The sequence below is a fragment of the Zychaea mexicana genome (genome assembly GCF_025766255.1).
Source record: "Zychaea mexicana strain RSA 1403 chromosome Unknown BDB00scaffold_110, whole genome shotgun sequence".
NCBI classification, from domain to species: domain Eukaryota; kingdom Fungi; phylum Mucoromycota; class Mucoromycetes; order Mucorales; family Lichtheimiaceae; genus Zychaea; species Zychaea mexicana.
Window position 1 is genome coordinate 132,032 of NW_026516773.1, and position 25,655 is coordinate 157,686.

Consider the following 25,655-nt stretch of genomic DNA (forward strand, 5'->3'; position numbering starts at 1 on the left):
CTTTTTCCCCTCTTGTGGTTCAGTGACAGATTATATCGAGTACACATATTTCTATAAATACGGGCGGTCTTCTGATAACTTTGTCTCTTCCTTTTATCTGCTTTCTTATATTATACTGTAAAGTTGAATATGTACTGTACACCCAATGTATCGCTTTCTTCAACGACTATCGCTATTATAATTCACGGCACCTTTCTCGATCCACTCACCGAAACTCCTGCATCAACTGCTATCATGAGGAATACACTGTAAACAAAAAATGACTCAAGGTCGCATTAACACACTCCAACAAACAGTGTTCGACACTCGACGCTCTGTGTTCTATTCGACTACGGCAAATGTTTGAGAAAGGGAAAAGCGACTTATTATTGACAAGCTGCTAACCATTTGAAACTTTTGACTAACTAGAAAAGTCAGCGCATGGATGACCAGCCAATTTCAACCACACTACAACATATCAGCAACATATCTGTCGCAATACAACGACATTGCCCTTTGCCATATCCTACGCGATCGCTTTTCAGAAGAAAGTCCGTACGTCGAAAATGAAGAAATGACAAAAGCAATGTCATCATCATCTTGTGTGTTGATATTGCCACGGTTTGTTTATGTGGCAGCAGTACGTAGTTGTGCTTTTTCCCGCATTGTGGGTGAAATTGTATATGTTGAACGGCACTTGTACTTTTACGATTTTCAATGTGTATACTGTACTGGATGATAGAGTAAAGCCTTAATCATGATGTATTCGTAGCATCGTCGAGTCCAGCCAAGTTCACCAAAAATCATTTGGCTGTGCAGTTGTTGAGATATGTTCGTCCCATCCACGGCTGGACCGTGCGTGGGTTTATCGCCAACAAGGTTTCGCGTTTAACGGGGACCATACGTGCTCATCCTCTCCATTCCGATCATGTACCTTTGAAAACAAGTATATCTCGGTGACAATCAACTCCTCCAACAACAATCAGACAGAAATCAAAAAAATTACACATAGTAAAAAAAAAAAGAGGAATGTATTCCACAAAGACAAGTGTGCGCAATAGTAAAGATGTTGCTTTTTGTTAAGGAGGGGATCACAATATTTAAAAATACTTTTTTGTTTTTTATTTTTTTTCAAGTAGCAGTAGTAGTAGTTGTCGATGCTGCTGGAGCTGTTTTCTTTACGCCCGAAGAGCACGTCTATCTTCCTTGGTTTGAGCCTTGAAACCAGTCTTGATAGCAGAGACGGATCGTGTAGAACCGCAAGACTCGCACTGCACAAAGTACAATCGGTTGTCCTTGCTCAAAATTGTATCAGGGGATTTACAAGTTTTGCAAGTAACGTATTCCACTGTGATTCGCAATAAAATGTATTAGTTGATCCGTTTCCCTCCCACGCCTGTCTCTGATAGCCAAAACTACGAGAGAATGAAATGAAAGCTTACCGATATATCGTCGCAGCACGTTTTCGATTTGCTTTTGTTGCCATCGACCCTTGATGACAAGACGTTGCGCACCGTCAACGGAACCGTTGGTACCCAATTCGGCGAACAAGAACTGAATAACGTGCTCCGGTTGTCGATGAAGTCTATAGTCCATCCGACCATTTATAGTATGAGTAAAACGCTCAATGCCCAGGCCCCCCCCCCAAAACCACGGACACATAACAACCACACACATACCGTTTGCAGATATCAGCCACGTTGGCAAAAATAGTCTTTTTGTTGCCTTCACGATGGATAGAAGGAGGAACAATGGTGTAACGCTTCTTCTCGCCAGCAAGTTCAGGGTTGTTTTGTCTCAAGATCTTGAATATACGGCCGAGTAACTCGTCGTATGTGTAGTCGCGGTCGCTCTTTAACCATGTTTCATCGCTATTATCCTTTTTTGTAGGCTTGTCGCCTTCTTGTTCACCCGACTCGCCTTCTTGCTCTGCCAATTCAGCTTCGAATTCTGCCATGTTTTTCTTCTTCTTTTTCTTCTTCTTCATTGCACCAAAGTCCATGTCTTCATCATTGCCTTCTGCTGGTGTGCTATCGCCTTCACCGGCATCCTATAAGAAATAGTTAGATATAACACGTCTATTGTGAGCGACCGCCTTTTCCACATTAGAGCCAGAATATCTCTTCAAGTACCTCGACAGGCTTGGATTTCTTCTTTTTCTTCTTTTTTAATTCGGCAAACATGGCATCTGGATCAGCGTCGTCGGCATTGTCTTCTTGGGCTAAGTTTATTTTTTTTCAAACAGAACTCAATCCATCAGAATCCTTTCTTATTCTAACTGCTCTAACTGCATAAGAAAAACAATGTAAGAAATGCTTACGAGCATCCTGAACTTCTGCGGATTCTTTAGGTTCGTCAGCTAAAGCGGTATCGTCAAAGTCGACTTTCTTCTTTGACTTTTTCTTTTTCTTAAGCTTGGAGAAATCGGGCTGTTTCAAAATAATAATGATAAAACAGATTAGCATTGATCTGTAAAGCACTACCATTTACGTCTAGTATTCAAGGATGGGCAACGTTAAAAAAATTTACTTCTTCTTCCTCGACTTGATCGACGACGGGCTTGTTCTCTTTATCGTCAGACATTGTCGTTCTTTTAAGAGAAGAGTTACAAAAAAAAATTCAAAGGAGTAAATACGTCAGTTTGAGAAATTTGTTGAGTCATGCTCCGACGGGCGGGAAGGAGGTCAACCAAGTCTCTGAAGCCACTTTTGCTGCTGCGAAACGAAATACATAAGCGATTAGCCCATTTAATGTATACAGATACTTTCCCACCACCACCACCACCTCAATCATATAATAAATGACTTAAACTGCGTGCGCATAAAGACTTTATTAACATCAATTCTACTAAATGTTTGATATATTCTAGTTTTCAAATACTGAATAGATTGCCAGCAGATTCTGTGCATTTTAAAAAAGAATTTTACATGCTTTCTAGCGGTCCTTCCACGCTTCGCTCGGATGAATGAGCCCCTTCCTCTTCGCTCTGTGTCATTAAACGGAAATGCGTTGCAAGGGGGTATGACCCTGTGCCTTATTGATGGTCATTGCAAATGCCAGGCGAAAACAGGGAATTGCGTGCTTTTAAATTGAATGGGATACCGTGTTTGTGAAGGTGTAAGTGTTATGCGAGGGATTATGACGATGTTGCCGGCATGAAGTCCAGTGGCTATTTCAGCTTCTAGTACATATCGTTGGAAAGAGCGTACAATCAGCCGTGTCCCATTGCAGAGACCACTTTGGGTGTGCAAATTCCGCAAAAGCATGACTGGGCAACCGACTATGAGTTTTAGCGAGTGTGGTGGGAGGTCGGATAGATTCATTGCATGAGAAGCTCTGGTGGGTATGTGATTTGAGCTTCTGGATCATCCACTGTATCAGCGCTCTGGAATTCGTGTACAGTGCCTGGGAAATGGTCGAGTATCAATTCGTTGATTGCTGTAACGTCGACATTTTTTGGAGTCAAGATAGAGCGACTGATGAGGAATTCACAATCTACGTGTGGTGCGTTGAGGTCGCCGTAAATGGCTTCTATGAGCTCGTACGTGTTGTAATGTGGCATGAGCATCCGATCTGGTAGCCGGACTCTGTCATCGGTGTTTGGCACCAACAGCTCAGCACCATCACCAATGCGAAGTAAATATTGCGCAAACTCGCGAAGCTCATTTGCATCATTGGTGTTGGCAGCTTGTTGGACGGGCATGTTGGTTTCAAGGTGGTGGATGATGACGCTGGGCCAAATCGATGAGCGATTTAAGCATTGCTGTACGATCTGCGAACGCGGCGCATCTAATATCACAGGAAGGGCCTATTATCAAATACTTTACTGTGAGTACTACCGCTTAATAGTAAAAGAATGCAAAGTAGAAGAATATAGGATGCATCACAGTGGGCTGGACTTGTAGGCTTATCTTCTCCAGCAAGAATCAGTAGTATATGGGCATGTGGGAGACCACGCTTTTGAAACTCTACTGTATGGACATGTCCGACAACAGTGCCCAAAATCTTATCCTTGGTAAGGTCGTTCATAAGCTGCTTAAGTTTCAATCTGAAAACTCGTGCTGATAGATCAGGACGATCAGATCCTGATTGAGCAGGAAGAAGATTTTCTTAAATCTCGGGCCAGCGAGGATTGCAAGTAAATGTGACGAATACGTCCGGTTTGCCGAAACGACGAACAATACTCTTTGCGTCTTGGTACAGCTGCTGCATATGCCGAGGGGAACCAATGAATGGAGGATGGCAGAATAACGCGCCGTCCAACACTGGTCATATCATTGTCTCCAAGATGCACAGCGTCTACCACATTGCGGTACAGGTCCGAACGTAAACGGTCTTGGTTGCGGCGGATGAAGCTCAAACGATTGGACTCCATTTTTGCATAAACATCAGTGATATATTGCTGATACAGGTTGCCGAAACGATGAAGATAATGTCTGTTTGCATCACTGTCATTGCCGCGTTTCATGAGCCGGAACTTGTACCAATCCATGACAGTGATTTTGCTGCCGGCGTCAGTGCGAGCCTCAATTGTCCAGCCTTCATCTCCTAATACGAAGACTTAATATGTAATGGAAATAACTCATGATGGAACTCAAAACAAAATCATTTTCTGTAAGTGTACCTTGGGGGAAAAGGAGAACATAATGCATAGCATCATAAAAGCGATGCATTTCACTGATGTTTTGTAGCTGATTGGATCTCGTTCTTAGAACGATATCGCGATTGACAACATCTGTACCATTATCATCGACGATCAAGATGCCGATTTCGCCAGCAGTTGGACGGTTGTAGCGGCGAGCATCGGGTACCCCTTCAGCCCTGATAACCATTCTCACATCCGCCATGCCTTCATTGCGAGCAATTTCGGCCATGTTGCGGAATGATGTTGCGAATGGGCTGATGCGGTGCATCATATCCTGCAAGGTCTGCAATGTTTCATTGATCAATGTAGCGTTTGTGACGGATTGTCGGGTTTGCAACTCGGTCGACGGATCGTGAACGTAAATTTGGGCGAAAGCGGGCCTTACTGTGTTGTCAGCAGGCAAAATAGACCCTATTATATGGTGGACACTACCGTGGATGCGGAAGTTGAACGCACCACCGATGGAGTTGGCTACCGTCTGATCAACGTGGACACCAAGCGAGGTAAAATTGAGGGAGTTGTTGTTATGCGCGGATGTTTGTGCGGAATTCGGTGAAGGCCTCATCCATGCCACGCAACAAACGGGAAATTTCAGGAGGGGTGGCAATCGGACACTTTCTTGGTCACAGCATAGGTTAAATGCAGGTCGTACTTGGGAAGAGTTTGAGATGCGCTCTTGGATTCAAGACATGCATGGCAATTAGAGCATTCCCTGTCCATGCGACCAAAATAGTGCCGGGGAGGAATAACAGCTGCAACAGCACGGGCGATATTATGCATCTATATAGAGTAGAGGATCATTTATTGATATACAGAATGCTTAAGCTTCTGACAGCCGATAACTATATATCAACGAATAGCAAGTATAGCTAGTATAGATATGGTCACTAACGTTTTGAGCAGCCTGGTTTGCAGGATTGTTTGGGCACAATCGGTTGGTGGAGCGACGATGACCCTCTTGCCCACAGCTTGAACACACAGGACCGCGTTCTCCGGTTTCGATTTCAGCTTCATGTTCATTTTTGCTGACGCATTTGCAACCGAACGTGATTATGAAGACAGTTGCGATGCGAAATGCGTTGATGGCCGGGCAAGCCGCATGAAGGGCAATTTGAAGTCGACATGTTTGTTAAACGAAGTGAAGATTGGAAGTGAGATCTGAAATGCGAGATGCGAGAAGAGCAGTATACAGTGCAGGTCTTGTTCCTTTGTTGCACACAATGATTGTTATGATCTCAGCAGCAAAAGTCTCTTTGGAAAACACATTTTGCCTATATTCTCAAGGCCACGTCAGAATGTCAGAATGTCAGGTTTAGAAGAGTGAGCTGGCGCGTCTAACAATATCTATGCCCAAAAAAACAGAAGATTACTGTGCACTGTGTGAAATTGTGTGTAATATAAAAGAAGAATGTGAGGGAAAGAAAGGAGGATTCCTTTTTTGTGAGCTATAAATCGTAAAACTGAAGGATTTAATAAATAGATATTATCAGAAGTATCTTAGATACTAGGCTCAAAGAAGAGTCATTTGAAACTAAATTAGGGATAAGTTATATATTGGGAGAGAGAAAGTTTTTACATCAACAGAGCGACGAGCGAGAGGACGGTTTCAAGCAATGTTAACAATGCAATCTTGAGAAGTCCGGTGATTCCAGTATTTTCAAAAAATCCGTTGGCAGCTCCGTTGACAACATCCACAGCGATTGCAATCAATTCGTCTCGACTCGGGGCGGGTTGCTGCTCACCTTCCGCTGGCTGTTGGGATTGCTGCTCATATTCGGGACTTGACGTCAATTTAACCATCTGGAGAGCAACCGTGTTCATGAAGGGGACACTGCCGGACGGGCCCTTTGATTCAGCCCGGGAGCGCTGAATGGCGGTATCGAGAGCACGCAAGTAAGTTGCAAATTGGCGTCTTTCTGTTTCTGTTCCTCCAGAAGTACTGCCAGCAGTAGTGCCATGTTCAGAAGCAGCAGCGGCAGCAACATCTTGCTTTATTTTTTCAGCGCCTTCGGCAGTGACACCGGATGGATCCTTCGAACCAGTGGGATGGGCTTGGACAGAGGCCGAGAACAGGAAACACAGGTGCAAAGCCAGGACCACCGTCAGAAACAGAGAGGAAAACTTGATTTGCATGGTTACAAAAGAGAAGTAATGTGGCTAGAAGATAGTAGATGAATGTTGTAGTTACCGGCCACCTTTATATATATATATATATATATATTTTCTCGCTTTCTGTCGAGTCTCCAATTTCTACATGCTCGTACAGGAAATTAACTTTCTTCTCCATGTATATATTACATATATCTCCTGATTCTAGGCGGGCGTCTGGATACGCCTTTCGCGGAATTGAGTAATGCCGTGTTTTCCAATTGATAGGCGCTTTAAAGAAGCATTTTCGCTCAGGAGAATCACGCATAGCTATGCATGAAAGAATTTTTCAGGAACCGCCGGAAAGTGCTTATATTTTACATTGTTAGCGCTCTTGATATCGCGGTGTGTGCATAACATGGTTTCCGCTACATAGGTGTCCAAAATTACATTTTTTCACGCTAATCCAAAGGAAACTCATGTGATACTATAAAAAATGCGAGTATATAATCACTTGTTGTAAATCATTTAGAACCTGCTGAAGTGTCCTGCACAACGAGTGCTCCTCAGCTGAGTTAAAGATAACTGTAATAGCTCCTACTAGTTCCTTGCTCTCAAGAGTGTTCTATCTCGACCGTTCACATGAATAAGCAAGGGAGATGCCCCTTGATTCCCCGCTTCCGCATAGTAAGCAGTGTACGCCGGTGCAGTTTCTAGCAAGACGTATAAGACTGTAAGAAGCTTCTCCGGCCATCCCCTTCCCCCTGGTGGCGAAACATCATACATTGATGCTCCATAACTTATGTGATCGGATGTAATGTGTCGGGCTTTTCACTATAGTTATTCCATGTATGATAATAGTATATATTATCGATTCGTATCATACGCAAAGCTCCATACAGCTTCTTTATGCTTTCAAGAGTTGTTATGGAAGTGGCATCTATGAATCCGGTCATTTCAATAAAAAGCAAGGTCTTTTCAAATTAAGGAATCATGTTTTCGCTTCGTGCGTTATGTATGGTAAAATGAGCTTTGCTGGAAGAAAGGGTGTGTATAACGGACTGTGCTGTATCCCACAGCTAGCCGCGCGCACCTCCTTTTTTATCTCCCGTTGACGACACCCAATTTCGCATGTATATGCAGAGAGGTAGCCTTTCAACTATAGAACTATGATAGCATAATAGGGTTTGCCCCCACATTTAGATGATGTGCATGTTTTACAACGCCATTTGGCACGCCTTGCCGGAAGATCATTAGGGATGCTTCTCGGTGGTGCTCTGATGGTGTCGGTTCTGTTTCAGGCTCCTGCATCTGTGATATATCTGTATCGATGAATGTTTGCTGCTGCTGTTGGTCAGATAATACTGGCAAAATCAAACGTGGCTGTTGAAGCTGATGATATGGTTGTTGCTAGGATGTTTTGCTGATGCTGGTGGTAGACGTTGGAAGTCATTCGCAAGCGAGCAGGAGCTTTTAGCGGAGAAGGCGTTTGGGTACCTGGTATGTGTTGCTTTCTATCCGCCGTCTCCAAGGGCTGCAGTATGTTTCTGTAACTGTTCTTTGTGTTTTAATATGTTTTCGTATTCTTTCATGTATTGTAGTACATACCATCTGAGGTATTCAAGTGTTTCGTAGAAAATGGTGATATCGTTGACTAGCACATTTCATTGGCCCATACAGTACTGTATGTGTCAAAAAGCTGCTTGTTATCAGGATACAGTACAATGGAAGGGGTTATGATACATTTAAAAAAACATTGTAACTTTATAGAATGATGGCGTCAAAGCTATGATATTTATTCATTGTATGATATGCTTACGCTTTGTCTTCATCAACAACAAAGAATGCGTCACGAAATTGTCTTGAAAAGTCATTTGCTAGACCATGTCTGCACGATATTTTTACTGGGTCCGTGAGATGGAATGCATCCTTTAAAACACTTGTAGCCATGTATTCTGGATCGTTTCGTGGATGCTGCGGAAGGGTTGCAGCTTTTGTTCACCGAACACACGACCTCTTGATGTGCTTCAGATACTGTAAGGACATTTTCATTTTGTTGTACGCTGTCGGCTCCATGCATGATACTTTCATTATCGTCGTCGTCATCAGCAACCGAGTCAGCATCACTATCATCGCTGCTTGGCTTCCCAGTATAGTCCTCTAGTTCGATTGTACGTTTTTTAGCACTCTTTCAGTAATGGCATCCTGAGCATTCTTATTTTCTATAGTTTTGGATGTTGTGTGCTCGTCATCTTTTACTTCTCGACTGACACGAATCTCAACAGGCTTATGTGTTTTTAAATAACATATACGAGCTACAGTCTGGAAAGGAACAGCATCCTGGTCCTGCGGTAGTTTTCCTTCTACATCCAGCGCATCAGGAACTATCACATCCCTGATTGTGATGATTGCTTGATTTTTCTTTAGCTTCATTCCACTTATATACATACTCCTGCTGATGACTGATTTTCCGATAAGCCGCAGCTCTAATCATAGCTCCAGGGTGATAAGAAATGTGCATTCCTAAACGATGTTGGTAAGTACACTTATCAGCTATACAATGCCTTGTTGTGTTTTGACGATACGCGATGTACTAGCTTCAGTTGGGGGTCTGCTCTAGTTTTGACGGCGTAGAGTGGCATTATTTGCATGATGGTATATTTGAAGACTGGCACAGGCATAGAGTGCGGCGTATCGTATTTGCTCAGCACTCATTCCAATTACTAGTTCGTGTCATATTTTTTATGGCTTCGGTAGTCGACGTTGAAGTACGATCTCGGAAATATCCGCTAGCTTCATATCAACACTGTCTATCAAACCACTCGATTTGCAGTAATGTACTTTGTATCCGCCATCCCACACTCAATGTTAAAAATCGCCATGAGATTCTGAAGGGACACCCTACAGGTTCCAGGGTTCGCTTGCCTTTTTTGAGCGAACAAAAACTAAAATAGGTAAAATTACCCCCTCATTCACAGCTCCAAGCTGAACAACGCGTAGATGTTTTGTTTTATAGCGACAGTAACACGATCTATCACACTTTGGTACTCATTTTTCATGTTTTTTACTTTTTTTTATTTTTTTTCACCTTCTGTGTTCCTGTAATTCTGTTCGCGAAAATAATCGAAAGGAAAAAGTTGGTTCGTTCGCATGGTTCCGGTCACCATTCGTCAGAGAAACGCCGTGCTTTGTCGAGCCTTCGCAGCAATGGTTCGTCGGGCAAGGTGTCGAAGTAATCGTAATGCTGCTTTAGATTTTTGTGGATTGTTGATAACTTTTCAAGGAAGATCGCTTCGCTAGTTTAGTATAATCGATTGTCTTAACTTTTTGCCTTTGTTGCTACATGGAGAGCATAAATCCATCAGTAAATACATACAGTATGTCGATGGATTGAACAACATGGTCATGCAAACACACAATGCCTCACACAACATTCGAGCTTTCTTTTGCAACGGCAACGGTTCGATAACCTTCGCTTGAAACCAATTTGGATGTCTTGCTCGCGTTCCGGTATTATTCTCAGTGCTTTTTTTGTTTCGCGTTTTTGAGTTGCTGTCCTGTAGTAATTCTTCAAATGCGTCTCCACGCAAATCCTTATTGTACGTATTTTCTTTGTGCTGTGTTAAGATGCTTTACAATTAGCAACCGTGACCTTAATATGTTATACATCGACAAGTCGTTCTTGCATCTTATTTACTTCCTCTTCTATCACAGACTGAGCAAAGATGTTTCGCATGGCGACGATGCATTTTTAGCAAAGGTCTTTTACTGCCTTGTGCAGACGTGCGTCAATTCGCTGATACGTATCGCAGTAGCAAGTAAATGTTTGCGTTATGCGCTCCATTTTTTTCTTGTCATCGACAGCTATCTAATAAGCAGCTCTCGAACGATGTCGGTACTTTCCATGCTTTGTAATCCGTGTTCTCCAAGTAACAGCCGTAGAATTCAAATCGTCGTAATAGAAAATAAGATGAAAAGCTTGCGATGGATAGGTACGTGTAGATGCTCCGGCTTGGCCAGCACACATTGACCGTGAACGATCCATGCTTGGAGGGATCAGTCTAAAAAGAATACTCTTTGAAAGGCCTCCATAATAGTGTTTTATTTCCTTTGATAATAGCCCGTCGCATGCTTAACTAATAAGCCGGTGAGCCAAAGCCCCATATGCATGACACGAAGCGAAACGGAGGGTCGTAAGACCGAAGGTGCGAAGATGACAAGCTCGTCCTTGAATTATAGAGGTAAAGAAAATCGTAACTTATCAACTCTTGACTACCGCAAAGGTCTTAAAAAAGTAAGAAAGTAAAGAACACTATTTCATCGCAGCTTTTCGTATGACTTTTACAGCCCTTGTTTTATTAGTGGTCACATTGTTCTGAAAGTGGACTCATTGACAATGATTTAGAAATGAGTAACAGCTAGACATTGAACCTCACAATAGCTATGAAATTGATGAAGAGCTTGAACGGAAATTATATAATAGCTCTCGATCCACAGTATTAGTGGTACAGTATATGGAATATTTGCAGTTAATAAGAGCTTATTTCTGACTTGAAACGTTTTATATCAACAACAAAAGCTTAAAGAACTTATATTTATTGAAAAGAAGAATCATATTCAGATTATTTAAGGCAATAGTGTTCATGAGTCAAGCTTAGTTCTGTTTTTTATTTGCTGTTTCTACAAGGCTTACGGCTTTTCCTGCATGGCCCCTCCAGCTGCTTCCTCATCGATTTTTCGTGCTTTGAGATGTTACGGTGCTGACCAAATCCTTGAGCCACCGGAACGGACGAGTACTTTCGTAGAATCTGCGCTTCAACTCTTTCAAATGCCCACCGTGTCTAGCTCTACTCGTGTGCCGACATGAAGGCAACATAAAGCTCATCTGCAGGTTGAGTATACTTTCATGCACCAATTATATCCTCAAGTCACAGATGGCTGATACCGATAATGTGCTTCATGCGCTTGACAGGTAGCTAGCGCCGAACTTGTGCTGCGTTTTATTGTAACATCAGCAATCTAATGGTTGATAAAACTGGATCGAACATTTATGGAAAAGGACCATTCATGCCAGTATACTGCGCATACTTCTTTTTTTTTTGTTTTTGTTCCTTTCCCGCATCCTTTTTTATTATAATGACCCCAACAAATGCAATAAAAAGAGTTCTTTGGAGTGGTAAAGATAATCCGTCTAAGCACGCAAGAACTTGCCCACGATATGCAGACCAAACACCGAGGCAATGAAAGTCAGCGACAGAACAAGTACAACCACAGGATCACTATAATTCAAAACAGTAAACACTATGTCAGTATTACTCCAGAATATATGCATCCACATACACACGCACGCCGCACCGCCAAATGCAAAACAGCAATTATCTCTTTCTGCCTCATTTTCTAAATGTTGCTTTGTGGGGGGGGGGAGATTGTTACTTACACTCGAAGACCGGGGGAATCATCCGAATAGATGCGCATCATGTTGGAAGTGCTGCCACCAGGCATAGGTCCTCGTGCAGCATTAGTGTTTGATCGTCCAGTAACGCGTCTCCTACACACACCATATTAAGAAGAATCAAAATAACCAGGATGAGTACAATATAAAGTAATTTTCCCCAAGAAAGCCTTGTTGTCCTTCCTCCTATTTTTCCTGTTCAATTCTCCTCCATGCCCAAGGCCATTTTTTCTCTTTTGTTTCCCTAACGTAGGAGAAATAAACAATGGACGAAAGGCGAGGGTGTTAAGAGAAAGCACTGTCCTCTATTTTTTTTTTACCTGACAGTGCCTTTGGGTGTCGACGATGAGGAGGAATCAGCCTATAGATCAATTGTCCATCGCATAATGTAAGAGATAGAGAGTAGATGAGTATCCTTCGTCAAGTTTAGATTGCTGCAGTTGCAAAGTATCGTAAGCGGATTGTTCGTACCATTATATTAGATATATCAAGTAAAAGAAAGGTTATGGAGAAAGGGATTGTCAACTCGTCGCGTGTTTCGTCGTTTCGTATAACATTTCACTCCCGAAATCAGAGGTGGTGGCTGTTGATTGGTCGCAGACGCTGATTACCTTATTTGTTGGACCAGCGGGAATCCTGCTGGCGACAGCACGTTTTCTGATCTCCATAACAACCCACTTATTGCCGGGCAGACGTCGTCTTAAGAGAGTTTCCATAGGTAGTCATAGTTGTACTAGCTTCTTTATATAATATAATGGAAGGCTTTTTCATAACGTGCAGGGTTTTTTAATAATGGTAGAACGCAATAATATGATAGGAACAACAAGTGGAAAGATCGAAGATAAAGCGCAATTAAGGAACTTATTGATAAAATAAAACGACTCTTTCGGTGTAGTAGATTCGATATCCCCAATATAATCTATATCTCACTATGCATATGATTAAATCATTTCCCCGTTTAGTATCCAGACCATCGACGTAACTGCTCGCCATATAATTTTAGAATCAGGATAAATATCACCGAGAGCCAAGTTACTCCAGAGAGCATTACACTTGTCCAACCCGGTCCAATGGCATCCGTCATTGGGTTCGCCATAATGGTGAGCAAACAAGCGCCCGCATTTCTGACAAAATTTCCACTGGCGGCAGCTGAAGCACCTTGACCTGGCATGGCATCCACCAAATAAGCACTTGATAAGGTCATCAGTTGCACCATACCAAAATTCTGGATGCTGAAGCCCATGATAGGTGCCCACACGCTGAGATTGTAGTCAATGGGCCAGCCAAACAAGAGCAAGCCGAGTGGGATAAAAATTATACCGCTTGGCCATAGATTGTGTGAAAGACGATCTTCTACCATGGGAATACCGTTGCGTTTTTTCCTCGAGCGTAATAAGAGTTGGTCTGCTAGAACACCATTGACAATTGTACCCAGCGTATTACCGATGCCAGCACCGATAAATGTGAGTCCTAAAAAGCAAAAAAGTTGATAATTATAAATAATGTCATTTTATCAAGTTTTCTTTCTATTCTTGCATTAATACCTGTCTGCCAAGCGACAAAGCCGTAATGTGTCTGATAAAGTGTTGGCATAATGGTTTCAACGCCATACATTGCGCCAAATGATATGCCACAAATCATCGATGCCAAAAACACGAATGGATGTCGAAGCATAAGGAATGGTTCAATAGGGTTCATTCGTTTCGACTTGGCGATGACTTCAAGCTTGGATTTGGTGGAGACACCACTATTTACACCTTCAATGTCGATCACGGTCGTTCCTGGATCCAAAGAGGAAGAACTCATAGCGTCTTCTTCACCCAATGCGGTAGTTTCCTCTTGTTTCTCTTCGCGATCTTCTTGATGTTGTTGCTGCTTCACAGGTCCTTGCTTTTCTCCTTCATGCCCAACGTTTTCATGAAACTGGTCGATATCAAATCGAGCATTATCGCGATACGTTTCTGGTAAGGCAAAAAATACTAGGGCCAACACAACAATACCATAAGCGAGCAGAAACCAAAAGGTGGCCCTCCACGTTTGATTTGTCATGATTAAACCGCCTCCCACAACCGGTCCTGGATTGGTTTTTTTTTAAAAGATGTCAAGCATTAGCTTTTCTTTTGTATGCGCACGCACACACCCACACACACAAAGCACTCCCACCTTCCATTTTTGCCCTTGAAAACCAAAACTTTTTTTTATCTACCTATGAGTGGACCGACAAATACGCCATAATAGAATTTCGCAAAAGCAGCGCCACGCTTTTCGACAGGGTAACAGTCAGCAATTACACCCGGACCGATCGAAAGCGCACAAGATGCTCCAACGCCTTGGAAACATCGCAAGACGATCAATGCCCATATGCTATTAACGATGGCCGAAATCATTGAAGAGACCGAAAATATGACAAGTGAAAGTATTATGAGACTACGTCGGATGTGATAATAATCGGAAATGGATGCCCAGAATACAGGCGCGATGCCAGTCACTAGGATATACAAGGCTGTCGTCAACGTAATGGGCATTGATGCTGCATTAAGCTCGGATGCAATGTAAGGAATACCTGGAAATCACACATGCGTGTCAGCTATTTAATTATAAACACGTATCTACCACAACTGCTACTGTTGTCATGACATGAATTGATTCGTTTCTTTACCGGGAAAATAAATTGTGCTTGTAATGCTGGACGTGCTAACGGTCAATCCGATACATAGCAGGATAATAGATCGCTTCCGATCAGAATAAAGTCGTGGATCTTCGTCTACTGACGGTCGAATCGATATCAGTTGGTGAGACCACTTTGGCATGGCAAGGTTCGAACAGGTTTTATAATTATATACGCGTAGTTGGATAGTAAATGTTGGCAGCAGCAGCAATTGCAAGCTACCGTGGCGAAGATATATAATTAAAGAGGATAAAATGTAAAGAAGAAAACGCGCCTACACACACATACACTCAAAAAGAAAAGAAAAAAGAAGAAAGGAAATGATGTGGGATGGAAAGATGTGAAACCTGGAAACCCTTTTCTATATCTTCTTGCTACCATGATATATATGCCAAGCATTTATCAGCCAAACCTAACTCTCAAAACATATGATATTATGTAAATATGCTATGTTTACAACCCATGTATGCTTTTTATCAGATCTATCATGGGTATTACTGTTACTTTTGTGCTATATATACAGAAATAACGAGTAAGTTCCTTTTGCTTACTGCATTAGAGAGCAGTAGATTTTCCGGATGTTAGATTCATCGAAACTTGTTTCAAGAGTATATCGGGTGGTTCCATAAAAATAAGGAAAAAGAGATCTCTTTTTTCTTTGTACTTTTGTAGTTTTCGCCTACAATCGATTATCGTCGCATGTGTGCGTGTACGTAATACAGCTTTAAAATATCTAGGCTATTTCTTTGGCCTGCATAAAATATTACAGCAAAGGGGTCCAAATCTCACCAACGTATGGATAAAATAATCGTCCTGATATATCAGCTCTACTTAATTTGGGCTAGCCTAGAGCTCACATTCTGATAAACCAAGAAATCTATCTTTGCTTTTTGATACATCTATACGTATACTTTTAACCACATTGAAAGCTATTTTTCTTTTCTCTGATTGTTTTGCTCTTGAAGGCCCGAGAAGATCAAATAATAATATAGTGTTGGCGATAGATGATTATTACGTAAATAGTATCATCTGATTAAGGTAAGCTACGTTAACATAGTAATTTACGTTTACTACTACGCTAACTTCTGTTCAATTCAACATGTGGAGTCGATACTATAATAAACACCACTGTAAAATTGACAATATATATAGAAGGCTTGTATGTAGTCTTTCCTTCTTATTTTATTATACTCTATGAGTTACGCTAAGAAACAAGTCAATATTACTATTGTTTTCGAATGTTAAAGAAACAAGATGAAAGTATATTATGCATATGTACATGTTCCTCGGCTTGGTAAGTTATTATCTTGCCATAACGGTAGGGGCAACGAACGGTTATACAAAAAAAATGAGGGGTTTTCACGTACTAAGTAGTCGTAGTCATAAAGATGTTTTTATCAAGGTAGTTTGCTCGGTATTTTTGGTTTTGAAGATATAATACGGAAAAGCGCTTTTTGAATCAGTTACGTAATGACGGTAAGAATATGATGTCGGTTCGAAAATTACTGGGTGTCGACCAGTCTATTATCTCTTGTTGTAGCTATTGCTTTGCTTCAGCATAAGTGAGCTTTTGGAATATTTTCGCAATATCTTCTTCACGGCGATTTTGAAAAAGGGCAGTAAATACGTGGCTTGGTGATACATGGAAGAGCTGCTACCTTATAACAAGAAGCATGCTTTTTTTCTCAAACTCGGTATTCGTGTCGAATTTTTGATTTTGGTGAAGCAGTTTTGTATTTTGCTCACAAATTCAAAGGTCCTTGGGTGAAAACAAAGAAGATTTAAATACGGTACGGTAGGCTGACGGTAGATATGATCTTACTGCTCTGTTTTTTGTTAGGCGTAGAGATGATATTGTGCTTTATAAACATCTTTAGCGACGTGGACCTGAACGTAGGTGGTGGCTGTCCGTATGGTTCTTCCACTATGGGTCTCATACACCTAGAAGTAAACGATATATTGTTGGAGCCATCGCCATCTATAGTCATGCAGCCGTTCTGAAACTGCCAATGAATAGCACTCACGCGTCACCAGCAATACAACTCGCAGCTAATTATTACATATATCCAAGCATAATTCTAAACAGCATAGTAGATGGAGATATAAGTTTATCGGAGAAAAGCAAATTTACCTACCTAAACATTGGTATAGCTTCCCCACCTTTATTGACACAGCTCTTCATGGTACAAACCCTCCCTTTTAGACCAGACTAGAGCGCTTTAACGAGTACAGCGTTTACAGTAAAAAAATAAAAACAAACATTTTTCATTGTAAAAAGAGCAAACAGAACCACAAGATTGTATAAGATTAGACCAGATCTCTAAGTTGCAGAGGGCTTTCACAGGGTTCAACAAGATTCTCGGTGTTTTTGATTGGCCGGTTCCTATGTAAGACACATTTAATAGGATTTCACTAGATTGTACAACTTTCTTTACGGTGATTACTTGCAATGATCCGATTCTTTCGTGTGCGTTTTCAGCGCACTTTTCATCGATTCCAGTTATATTTTTGAGCCAAAGTCAGACGCCTGCTGGGTATTGTGATGATGAAATCAACACAAATGAGCAGTATAACTGTGAGCTTGTTCATCTTTACATTTTTAAACGCAAAATGATGAATTAAATGTGAGATGTTAACACATTGTATATAGAAAGTATACAGAATAAGTTTTAAATAAGAAAAGGCATGCGCTTTATGTAAATAATCGCGTCAAGGTGTCAGCAGGGCGGCAACGTCAACTCTTTGGGAAAACATTTCCTTCCAGCGTGATCCCAATGAGTGCCAGTTGCATAAAGATCGTCTGTCGGAGAAGAGGAAGAAACTCCACAACAGGAACCAAAGGAAAAAGGCCGTGTTGTCGCTCGCATAAAAAGCAGGTGTAGCAGATGCGAAAAGCAAAACTGCCATGTCTCTTTCTCCAAAGTACTTTATGATACTATTCAATAAGTCTTTACTAGCTGCAGCAACTGTAGCAAGTCTCGTATTTACCTCTTAACCGTGGGCACTTGTCCATTTACAAGATTGACTTGTCTTTCATCGTCGACAACCACGGTCAACTGCTGTCATGGTAGTAATAACAGATATTCCGTGACGAATCTCTCCTTGTAAACAGTTTCTTTCTTTTTCTTTTTATGAATCCTGAACAAGAGGATGAAAGGTCCGACATGTGTAGTGGGACCAACCGAGATCACTTGTGATTTTCTCGCTGAGCTCTCGCTGGAACCTACTTTTGCTGGTTCAATTTGAATCATAAAAGTGTAGTGGTAGAGATGCGTTACTGGACGACGTGGACAGATTACTATGTTTGCTTCCAGCGTACTTTATTTAGTGGTTCGAGATGCTAATTGTGAGATTCAAAGAAAGGGAAATGTAGTACTATGCTATTTATTTGGGAGGAGACCGGTGGTTACTCAATTTGCTTGAAAAAGGATATGCTCCAAAAAGACGTTTTTTGTTGGGGACAAAAAATGTAGTCCGCCCGGGTAGATCTTCTTTTACACACACAGATACAAGATCAAGTCTTCTGTCTCCTTCCTTTACCTTTTACTCTTTTGCGAAAAGACTTTCATCGTTCTCTCTCTCTCTCTCTTTCTCTCTCTCTCTGTGTGTGTGTGTGTGTGTGTATATATTTCGTTGTCTTTAACCTCGTGAACAGATAGCATCCTCTCCATGATCGTCTCAAAGGAGATAGAAAGTAACAGCGATCAGGTAAAGATAGCAGCAGTAGGAGTTAAAATAGAAGGTGGTATGTGCGTTCTGGCGGGTTCGTGCACACGCACACACCAGCACACCAAACAAAACACGTTCCGACAATCGATCACCGGGGGACAAATTGGGCACTCATATATAGTGTGAGAAGCGTTACACGGGCCAAGGAAAGAGGGAAGCGGTATTGTAGTGGTGGTAGTAGTAGTAGTAGCAGTAGTAGTGGTAGTAGCAGTAGTAGTGGTAGGAGGATCAATTCCCTCTTTTTGATAAGCGCGTTGGGTTTGGATGAGAGACATGTATGGTATGTGTTTCCTTGGGCTCAACGAAGGCATCAACGCATTATAGGCTCCGTCTCGCTCAAGGCTGTTTATATAGCGCTTACTTTTCCCATCTGCTTCTTTTCTCTCTTTCTCTCTCTCTTTTCCTTTCTTTCTTCTACTCTCCACAACACTTCCTGATTCCCCATATCTTTCATCCTCCTCCTCACCAACAAAAAGGAAAAAACTAACGTACAAGGATGCCGCAGCGGGACGTCTATAATCCTCTCCTCTTTGAAATCGCTTGGGAGGTTGCCAATAAAGGTATATAGTAGAGCCATCAGAAGAATGAGAAAGAAGATACATACATGCTGCTGCCAGGAGAGGTGTAAGGGCCGACTACTGACCAGTTTCACCTCAATTCCTCCCACTTTTCCCTTTTCTTTTAGTGGGTGGCATCTACACTGTGATCAAGACCAAGGTACCTGTTACAGTGCACGAATTTGGCGATCGCTATTGCTTGATTGGTCCCCTGTCGACAGCCTCGACCATGGAAGTCGAGTCGCTCGAACCACCAGCCGGAAACATCCGAGATACGCTTGAATCCATGTCTGCCCATGGCGTGAACTATCTGTTTGGCCGATGGCTGGTTGAAGGTGCACCGTACGTGCTGCTGTTTGATACCAGCAGCGTGACTACCAAGCTGGATGAATGGAAAGGCGATCTTTGGCAGTCGGCAGGGATACCGAGTCCGTCGCATGATCACGAGACCAACAATTCGATCCTGTTTGGTTATCTTGTTGCTTGGTTCCTCGGTGATCTCGCACCCAAGGTACTACAGTGAATGGAAGTGAGTGGGATCGACAAAAAAAGGGACTTGACTGTTGTTGATCATTGCGTGTATATATATATATATATATACCAGTACAGCGCCGATCCGGATGCCTCGTCTTCTGCCATGGTTCGAAGCCCTACCATTATTGCACATTTCCATGAATGGTTAGCCGGCGTCGCCATTCCGTTATGCAAAGGCCGTCGCATCGACGTGACCACCATCTTTACAACTCACGCGACCCTGCTCGGTCGATACCTGTGTGCCGGGTCGGCGGATTTCTACAACAACTTGCGCAACTTTGACGTAGACAAGGAAGCAGGTGATCGCGGTATCTACCACCGCTACTGCATTGAGCGCGCAGCTGCACACTGTGCCGACGTGTTTACAACTGTCAGCCATATCACTGCATATGAAAGTGAGCATTTGCTGAAGCGCAAACCAGGTGAGAAAAAGCTGTTTCTGGCTTCTCCTTTTCAAATCCAAAAGATTGGGGACGGGGGAACAACGATCGTTATTCATGCGGTTCTGAGTTTCTGGGTGTACATTAGACGGAGTACTACCAAACGGTCTCAATGTCGTCAAGTTCTCGGCCGTGCACGAGTTCCAGAACAAGCATGCATTGAACAAACAAAAGATCAATGACTTTGTGCGTGGCCATTTCTATGGCCACTATGATTTTGATCTCGAAAACACCGTTTATTTCTTCACAGCGGGCCGATACGAATATCAGAACAAGGGAGTCGATATGTTGCTGGAATCGCTTGCACGTGAGTATACATCCACTCTCTTTTCGGGGCGAGGTGGGGAAGGGACTTGGCTTGTCTATATCGGGCTTATTCGTCTATTTACAAGAGTAATAATGTCCTGAAATTTATTGTTTATCGACCATTAAAACAGGTCTGAACCACAGGCTTAAAGCCGCCCGGTCCAACACTACGGTCGTGGCATTTGTGGTTATGCCAGCTGCCACCCATTCCTTCAATGTCGAGGCACTCAAGGGCCAAGCGGTCACAAAGCAACTTCGTGAGACCGTCGACGATGTACAAGATCGGATTGGTCGCAAAATATACGAAAAGGCGCTTAGGTAAGTAGCAGCAACGACCCCCAACACCCTCCTCCCCAACAAAACAAGCTTGTAGAAAACAGAAACTTAAACCTGTTTATTTTCAGAGGTGAAGAACTGAGCCCAGAAGACTGGCTATCGGATGAAGACAAGGTCATGCTGAAACGACGCATGTTTGCATTGAAGCGATCAACGCTCCCTCCGATTGTCACGCACAACATGGTCGACGATAACAATGATCCAATCATTGACCATTTGCGGCGATTGCAGCTGTACAACAAGTCCGAGGACCGCGTCAAGATTATTTTCCATCCAGAGTTCCTCAGCGCCAACAACCCGTTGCTAGGACTCGACTATGAAGAGTTCGTGCGTGGATGCCATTTGGGCGTGTTTCCGTCTTACTATGAGCCGTGGGGTTATACGCCAGCTGAATGCACCGTGATGGGTGTCCCTTCTGTCACCACAAAGTAAATAATCACTCTTCACATTTTTTTTCTGTCAGCATCTGTTGTGTGGGGCCTCTCAACGTATCTACTCTATCATAGCTTATCTGGTTTTGGCTGTTTTATGGACGAAAACATTGAAAACTGTGAAGACTATGGCATCTACATTGTCGATCGCCGTCTCAAATCCATCGAAGAGTCCATCCAGCAGTTGTGCGATTTTATGTTCCGGTTCTGCTCCAAGACCCGTCGACAACGCATCAACCAGCGCAACCGTACCGAGCGTTTGTCGGATCTGCTAGACTGGAAACGAATGGGACTGGAATACATGAAGGCACGGCAGCTGGCTCTTCGACGCGTGTATCCTGACTCGTTCCTGGATGATGACGACGAGGAAGAGGAAGACATGATGCCTATACCCATGAAGATTCCCAAACCGCTCTCGGCCCCTGCAAGCCCACGTATCCGACGTCAACTCAATGGCTACTTTGACCGGGACGAAGAAGACGATGAGGAGGAGGAGGACAGAGCACCGATTCGCTTAAAAGAATTCCCAGCGTTGCGAGGCCAGAAAGGTGAAGGATCGCGTGAAGAAGAGTTGCTCAGAGAAGGAGATATTGCCACTTTGAACAAGTTGACCCTCGAGGATAAGAAGCGCCACGGATAAACACAACCATTCCCAAAAAAAAAAGCCCCCAGCGTGCATTAACATTTACACAAACCATCTCTCAGTTTACAAAAAAAAAGAAAATTGATAACACGTTTTTTTTCTTATTTCTCAACACAACACAGAAAAAATTAAAATAAAGACTACTATGCCCATTCCTGTCACTGTTTTCACTGGTTTCCTCGGCAGTGGTAAATGCAAATCTCATTTCTGAATCAGCACGCGAAAGCCACTTTGTATTAACAGTTTAACGGCGGAAGGCAAGACGACGACCATTCTCTCGCTGTTGAAGCGATTGCCCACAGAGTACAAAGCGTGTCTCTTGAAGAATGAATTTGGCGACATTGCAGGTATACGCAAAAGAAAAATAGTAGGCTGTTTTCCTAGTTCAAGGGCTAATGGCAGGAGATATGGCATTGTTTGACAGTGGATAGTCAACTGGCCAAGGAAACCAACATTGGAGTTCAAGAAATGGTGAACGGCTGCCTTTGCTGTGTCTTGGTGGGTCAAATGAAATCGGCCCTGCAGGAGCTTAAAGGTAAGCAAGTTATTTGCTGCTATGGATTACCCCAACATCTGATCTGTGAAGATATCTGATTCATCCATTGTCACTATCAATCTATCTAGAAAAATACAATCCAGATAGAATCATCGTTGAGACGAGGTAAAACTTGGGGCTGACTATTGATACTGATGCTGTGATATTTGAGAACGCGTACTCATGCATACACAAATGTATATCTATAGTGGATCCGCCTTTCCTGGTAAGACTAAAGCTCTTTCGTTAGAGACTTTGATGATGATTAGGACTTAAGAAGTTTGCTTTGATGACGACAACAACAAACAGCACCGATCGCATGGCAGATTCGAGAAATGGCAGACGAAGGATTCGTATTAGACTCGATTGTCACTGTCATTGACTGTCAAAACTTTATGGGATACGAGGATACCAGCTACACTGCCAAGCTACAAGCACAATACACGGATGTTATTCTTCTCAACAAACACGAGCAAGTAAGCTAACTGATATCAATATTGAATGAGGAAGCACACAGATGTGATCTTTCGAGAGAATTAATCGAGCGGGCAACTTCCTCAGGTATCTGAACGGGATTTAGACCGTGTTATAGACCATGTCAACGAACTAAACACGGATACACCCAAAGTCAAATGCGGCGAAAACGGGGCCATTTCTCCGGACCTGGTGTTTGGCTTAGACACACAACTCTTTTCGGTTGCCTACAACAAAACACACAAACTAGAAGAGAATGTATTTGATCCAAAGCATCAAGAGAACGAAGTGGATTTGATCCAAGTCATTCAGCAACGAAGAGGTTCTTCCTTGTCAAAGGATCAATTGGTCAAGTTTCTCGAGACGATGCCCAAGGACGATATTTACCGTATCAAGGGATTTATCCGATTGGATCAAGATAACGCATTGTATATATTAAACCACGCATTTGGCAGACACACATTGACGCACGTCGAACATCAAGAGACCATGGATGAGGCACGTGACGTGCAGATTAGAATTACAGTCATGGGTCAGGATCTGCGAATGTATACTGAAAGAGTCAAGCAGGGTCTGCTGTTGAATGCCGAGGATGCTGAGGTCACATTGACAAAGGCACATCGTCATTAAAACAAACTGTGACAGATAATAGACACGCAAAAAAAAAAAAATGTTTGTAAAATATACCGGTTCAATTTTAAAAATGATAATATGGATAGTACAAGAGGTAGTAGAGGTGGAGGAAGAGTGAGGGAATCTATGCACAAGAGGATGTTTGCTGGAGAAGGGAGATGTGAAGAAGAATGAGTGTGATGTGTTATAAAAAAGACGTTGTTATATCTACAAAGTAGAGGAAGAGGCTGCTGCTTGTTGAGTAGGCTGCTCAGCAACGCGCCGTGCTTCGATGGCTTCTCGTACACCTTGAATCAATGTATCCACGCCCTTGCGGTCAACCTGATGATGGAGTACAATACGAGACTTGTTGCGCTGACCACCGATCACGATATTCTTGGACAACAAAGCCGGCACCAAATCGTTCTGAACATCCAAACCAACGGGCGCAGTATCAATCAACACCATGTTTGTATGTACTGGCACTTGCAACTGGACACCCATGGCTGTCAGCTCATCCGCCAAATATCTGGCCAATGCGTGTGTTTCTGGCATGGTGGGTACGACCGTTTCGATGCAATGCTTTGCCACGGCGGCCAGAGGACCGACCTGGCGCCAACCACCACCGAAGAGTTTACGCAAATGGCGGGCACGTTCGACAAACGGACGGTTACCGACCAAGATGGAGCCAACAGGAGCACCGACGCCCTTGGATAAGCACAAGGACATGGAATCGAATTGAGCACCATAGTCGCTCAAGGGTGTGCCCGACTGGACATGGGCGTTCCAGAGCCGAGCACCATCCAAGTGCATGGCAAGACCGCGGCTTCGAGCAAGCTCGGAAATTTTGCGGATCTCATCGATGGGCATGACCATACCGCTCAATGTGTTTTCCAGAGACACGACACGGGTGGGTGCGGTGTGGATATCGGCTTCAATCAGGTTGCCCTCGATTTCATCGGCAGTGACATGGATACCGTTGCGGCAAATGACCGGGCTCACAGATGCTCGGGAGTGGAAGGCAATACCACCTAAAGAGAAAAACACACACACCACACGTCGTTAGGTTTTTTTTTTTTTTCCTTCTTTTTCTCGGAATATCTTCCAGGACGGCGGCGGTAGTAGCGTTCTTTCTTACCTGCTTCCCAGAGGAACACATGGGACCGAGCATCGCACACGACCGAGTGGGGAGGGTTGGACAGATGGGTACGCAAGCCAAGCTGTTTTGATGGACATTATCAGACGTTAGCTTTTTGCTCTCTCTCTCTCTCTCTCTCTGTGTGTGTTGAAACTCATTGTACTTGCCTGATTGGTCATGGTTCCCGAGGCGCAGAACAGTGCGGCTTCATGACCACACAGGTCGGCCACGTATTCTTCGAGCTCCTTGACACTGCGGTCCTCCTTTTAAAAAGTTGTTAATAATAACGTTAAACGATGCGACAAACCAGAAAAGCTTTCAACAACATGGTTACACACCACTGTCAACTACAACAACCACTGTACCTGAAACACATCGTCACCACGAGAAGCAGCCTTCATGATATCAAACATCTCGTCTGTGGGGCTAGTGACCGTATCGCTGCGGAAATCATAGACTTTGGCACCATTCGAAGCAGCTTGCAGCGAAGGATGGGTTTGGTCATTGTTCAGGTTGTTCTGGATATAAAGCCTTGATGCACCGGTGGTCGAAAACGAGCGAGAACGCACGAGCGTTCTGAAGGAGGAGGACAGCATAAGGGTCTTGCCTGTAAAGGTCATGTCTATTCTAAAAGAGGTTCCACTCTGTAAAGAAAAAATTTTTTTATGGTAATTGTCCCCTGGTGCCTCTTTTTATTTGAAAAGAAAAGTTTTTTTTGCCTCGGAGTATAAGTCAAGTCGCCGATTGAAAAAGACGCACTATGAGTAATCCAGCTCGAATCACGCAATTCCCATTTCCCCCCCCCTTTCTATGCGCTCTATACGGAGTATAAAATCGCCCTTTTGGTCTCTCCGTGTCTGTCGCTTGTATCAAAGCCTGAGGGAAGAGAAGCGTAGCGGGAAAAAATCATGTTTACCATTTCCAAGTGATTTTGCCTATCAGCAGTGCACCTAACCTTGCAATTCCCTATTTGATCCACTTTGTTGTTACTCACACATCCATACCCTCTTAACTTCACACACACATCTTTAACTTTGACCAGTCCGTAGTAGCCTTGGAATGCGCACATAGTTAGTGATATCGCATTC

At 43.1% G+C, this 25,655-nt stretch overlaps 8 protein-coding genes across 8 annotated transcripts; 3 read left to right on the forward strand and 5 right to left on the reverse strand.

Moving 5' to 3' along the window:
• The first annotated feature begins 153 nt into the window (after nucleotides 1-153).
• BDB00DRAFT_55931 (uncharacterized protein) lies at nucleotides 154-1,322 on the forward strand. The gene is made up of 3 exons (XM_053117847.1): nucleotides 154-269; nucleotides 414-678; nucleotides 752-1,322. The coding sequence occupies exons 1-3, from the start codon at nucleotides 260-262 to the stop codon at nucleotides 1,038-1,040; spliced, it is 564 nt and encodes a 187-aa protein (XP_052974627.1). The 5' UTR covers nucleotides 154-259; the 3' UTR covers nucleotides 1,041-1,322.
• On the reverse strand, nucleotides 938-2,673 carry BDB00DRAFT_55896 (domain found in IF2B/IF5-domain-containing protein). The gene is made up of 6 exons (XM_053117844.1): nucleotides 2,509-2,673; nucleotides 2,300-2,408; nucleotides 2,112-2,191; nucleotides 1,659-2,029; nucleotides 1,422-1,564; nucleotides 938-1,327 (listed from the first exon to the last, which is right to left on the reverse strand). Exons 1-6 carry the CDS (start codon nucleotides 2,560-2,562, stop codon nucleotides 1,158-1,160), a joined length of 927 nt encoding a protein of 308 aa, XP_052974628.1. The 5' UTR covers nucleotides 2,563-2,673; the 3' UTR covers nucleotides 938-1,157.
• Nucleotides 2,674-6,114: 3,441 nt separating this feature from the next.
• BDB00DRAFT_848625 (uncharacterized protein) lies at nucleotides 6,115-6,815 on the reverse strand (the record flags this gene model as incomplete). The annotated part of the gene is made up of 1 exon (XM_053125325.1): nucleotides 6,115-6,815. A coding segment is annotated over exon 1 (556 nt), but the record flags the coding sequence as incomplete, so codon positions are not given.
• Nucleotides 6,816-11,903: 5,088 nt separating this feature from the next.
• BDB00DRAFT_772647 (Sec61beta family-domain-containing protein) lies at nucleotides 11,904-12,271 on the reverse strand (the record flags this gene model as incomplete). Its single annotated transcript, XM_053120052.1, has 2 exons — nucleotides 11,904-11,991; nucleotides 12,150-12,271. Coding segments are annotated over 2 exons (210 nt in total), but the record flags the coding sequence as incomplete, so codon positions are not given.
• An 851-nt stretch (nucleotides 12,272-13,122) lies between these two features.
• BDB00DRAFT_772658 (major facilitator superfamily domain-containing protein) lies at nucleotides 13,123-14,551 on the reverse strand (the record flags this gene model as incomplete). The annotated part of the gene is made up of 4 exons (XM_053120053.1): nucleotides 13,123-13,634; nucleotides 13,709-13,882; nucleotides 13,985-14,239; nucleotides 14,371-14,551. The coding sequence occupies 4 exons, from the start codon at nucleotides 14,549-14,551 to the stop codon at nucleotides 13,123-13,125; spliced, it is 1,122 nt and encodes a 373-aa protein (XP_052974631.1).
• Nucleotides 14,552-19,057: 4,506 nt separating this feature from the next.
• On the forward strand, nucleotides 19,058-21,805 carry BDB00DRAFT_877529 (glycogen synthase; the record flags this gene model as incomplete). The annotated part of the gene is made up of 7 exons (XM_053127624.1): nucleotides 19,058-19,121; nucleotides 19,247-19,629; nucleotides 19,723-20,074; nucleotides 20,181-20,399; nucleotides 20,530-20,716; nucleotides 20,803-21,162; nucleotides 21,241-21,805. The coding sequence occupies 7 exons, from the start codon at nucleotides 19,058-19,060 to the stop codon at nucleotides 21,803-21,805; spliced, it is 2,130 nt and encodes a 709-aa protein (XP_052974632.1).
• Nucleotides 21,806-21,953: 148 nt separating this feature from the next.
• BDB00DRAFT_884887 (CobW/HypB/UreG, nucleotide-binding domain-containing protein) lies at nucleotides 21,954-23,466 on the forward strand (the record flags this gene model as incomplete). The annotated part of the gene is made up of 10 exons (XM_053128363.1): nucleotides 21,954-21,996; nucleotides 22,066-22,155; nucleotides 22,233-22,343; nucleotides 22,433-22,469; nucleotides 22,553-22,569; nucleotides 22,653-22,819; nucleotides 22,905-23,039; nucleotides 23,073-23,288; nucleotides 23,336-23,349; nucleotides 23,433-23,466. The coding sequence occupies 10 exons, from the start codon at nucleotides 21,954-21,956 to the stop codon at nucleotides 23,464-23,466; spliced, it is 864 nt and encodes a 287-aa protein (XP_052974633.1).
• An 18-nt stretch (nucleotides 23,467-23,484) lies between these two features.
• On the reverse strand, nucleotides 23,485-25,533 carry BDB00DRAFT_848640 (pyridoxal phosphate-dependent transferase). The gene is made up of 4 exons (XM_053125326.1): nucleotides 24,933-25,533; nucleotides 24,735-24,830; nucleotides 24,568-24,649; nucleotides 23,485-24,460 (listed from the first exon to the last, which is right to left on the reverse strand). Exons 1-4 carry the CDS (start codon nucleotides 25,185-25,187, stop codon nucleotides 23,658-23,660), a joined length of 1,236 nt encoding a protein of 411 aa, XP_052974634.1. The 5' UTR covers nucleotides 25,188-25,533; the 3' UTR covers nucleotides 23,485-23,657.
• Between the last annotated feature and the right edge of the window lie 122 nt (nucleotides 25,534-25,655).

Coding starts and splice junctions, on each gene's coding strand:
- BDB00DRAFT_848640 (XM_053125326.1), bottom strand. CDS start 25,187: ATGACCTTTACAGGCAAGACCCTTATGCTGTCCTCCTCCTTCAGAACG. Junction 24,831..24,932: donor GTGGTGACGATGTGTTTCAG/GTACAGTGGTTG, acceptor ACTTTTTAAAAG/GAGGACCGCAGTGTCAAGGA. Junction 24,650..24,734: donor CGGGAACCATGACCAATCAG/GCAAGTACAATG, acceptor CCATCAAAACAG/CTTGGCTTGCGTACCCATCT.
- BDB00DRAFT_55896 (XM_053117844.1), bottom strand. CDS start 2,562: ATGTCTGACGATAAAGAGAACAAGCCCGTCGTCGATCAAGTCGAGGAA. Junction 2,192..2,299: donor CGCAGAAGTTCAGGATGCTC/GTAAGCATTTCT, acceptor TAGCCCAAGAAG/ACAATGCCGACGACGCTGAT. Junction 1,328..1,421: donor CGTGCTGCGACGATATATCG/GTAAGCTTTCAT, acceptor TGCGAATCACAG/TGGAATACGTTACTTGCAAA.
- BDB00DRAFT_55931 (XM_053117847.1), top strand. Junction 679..751: donor GTATATGTTGAACGGCACTT/GTACTTTTACGA, acceptor ATGTATTCGTAG/CATCGTCGAGTCCAGCCAAG.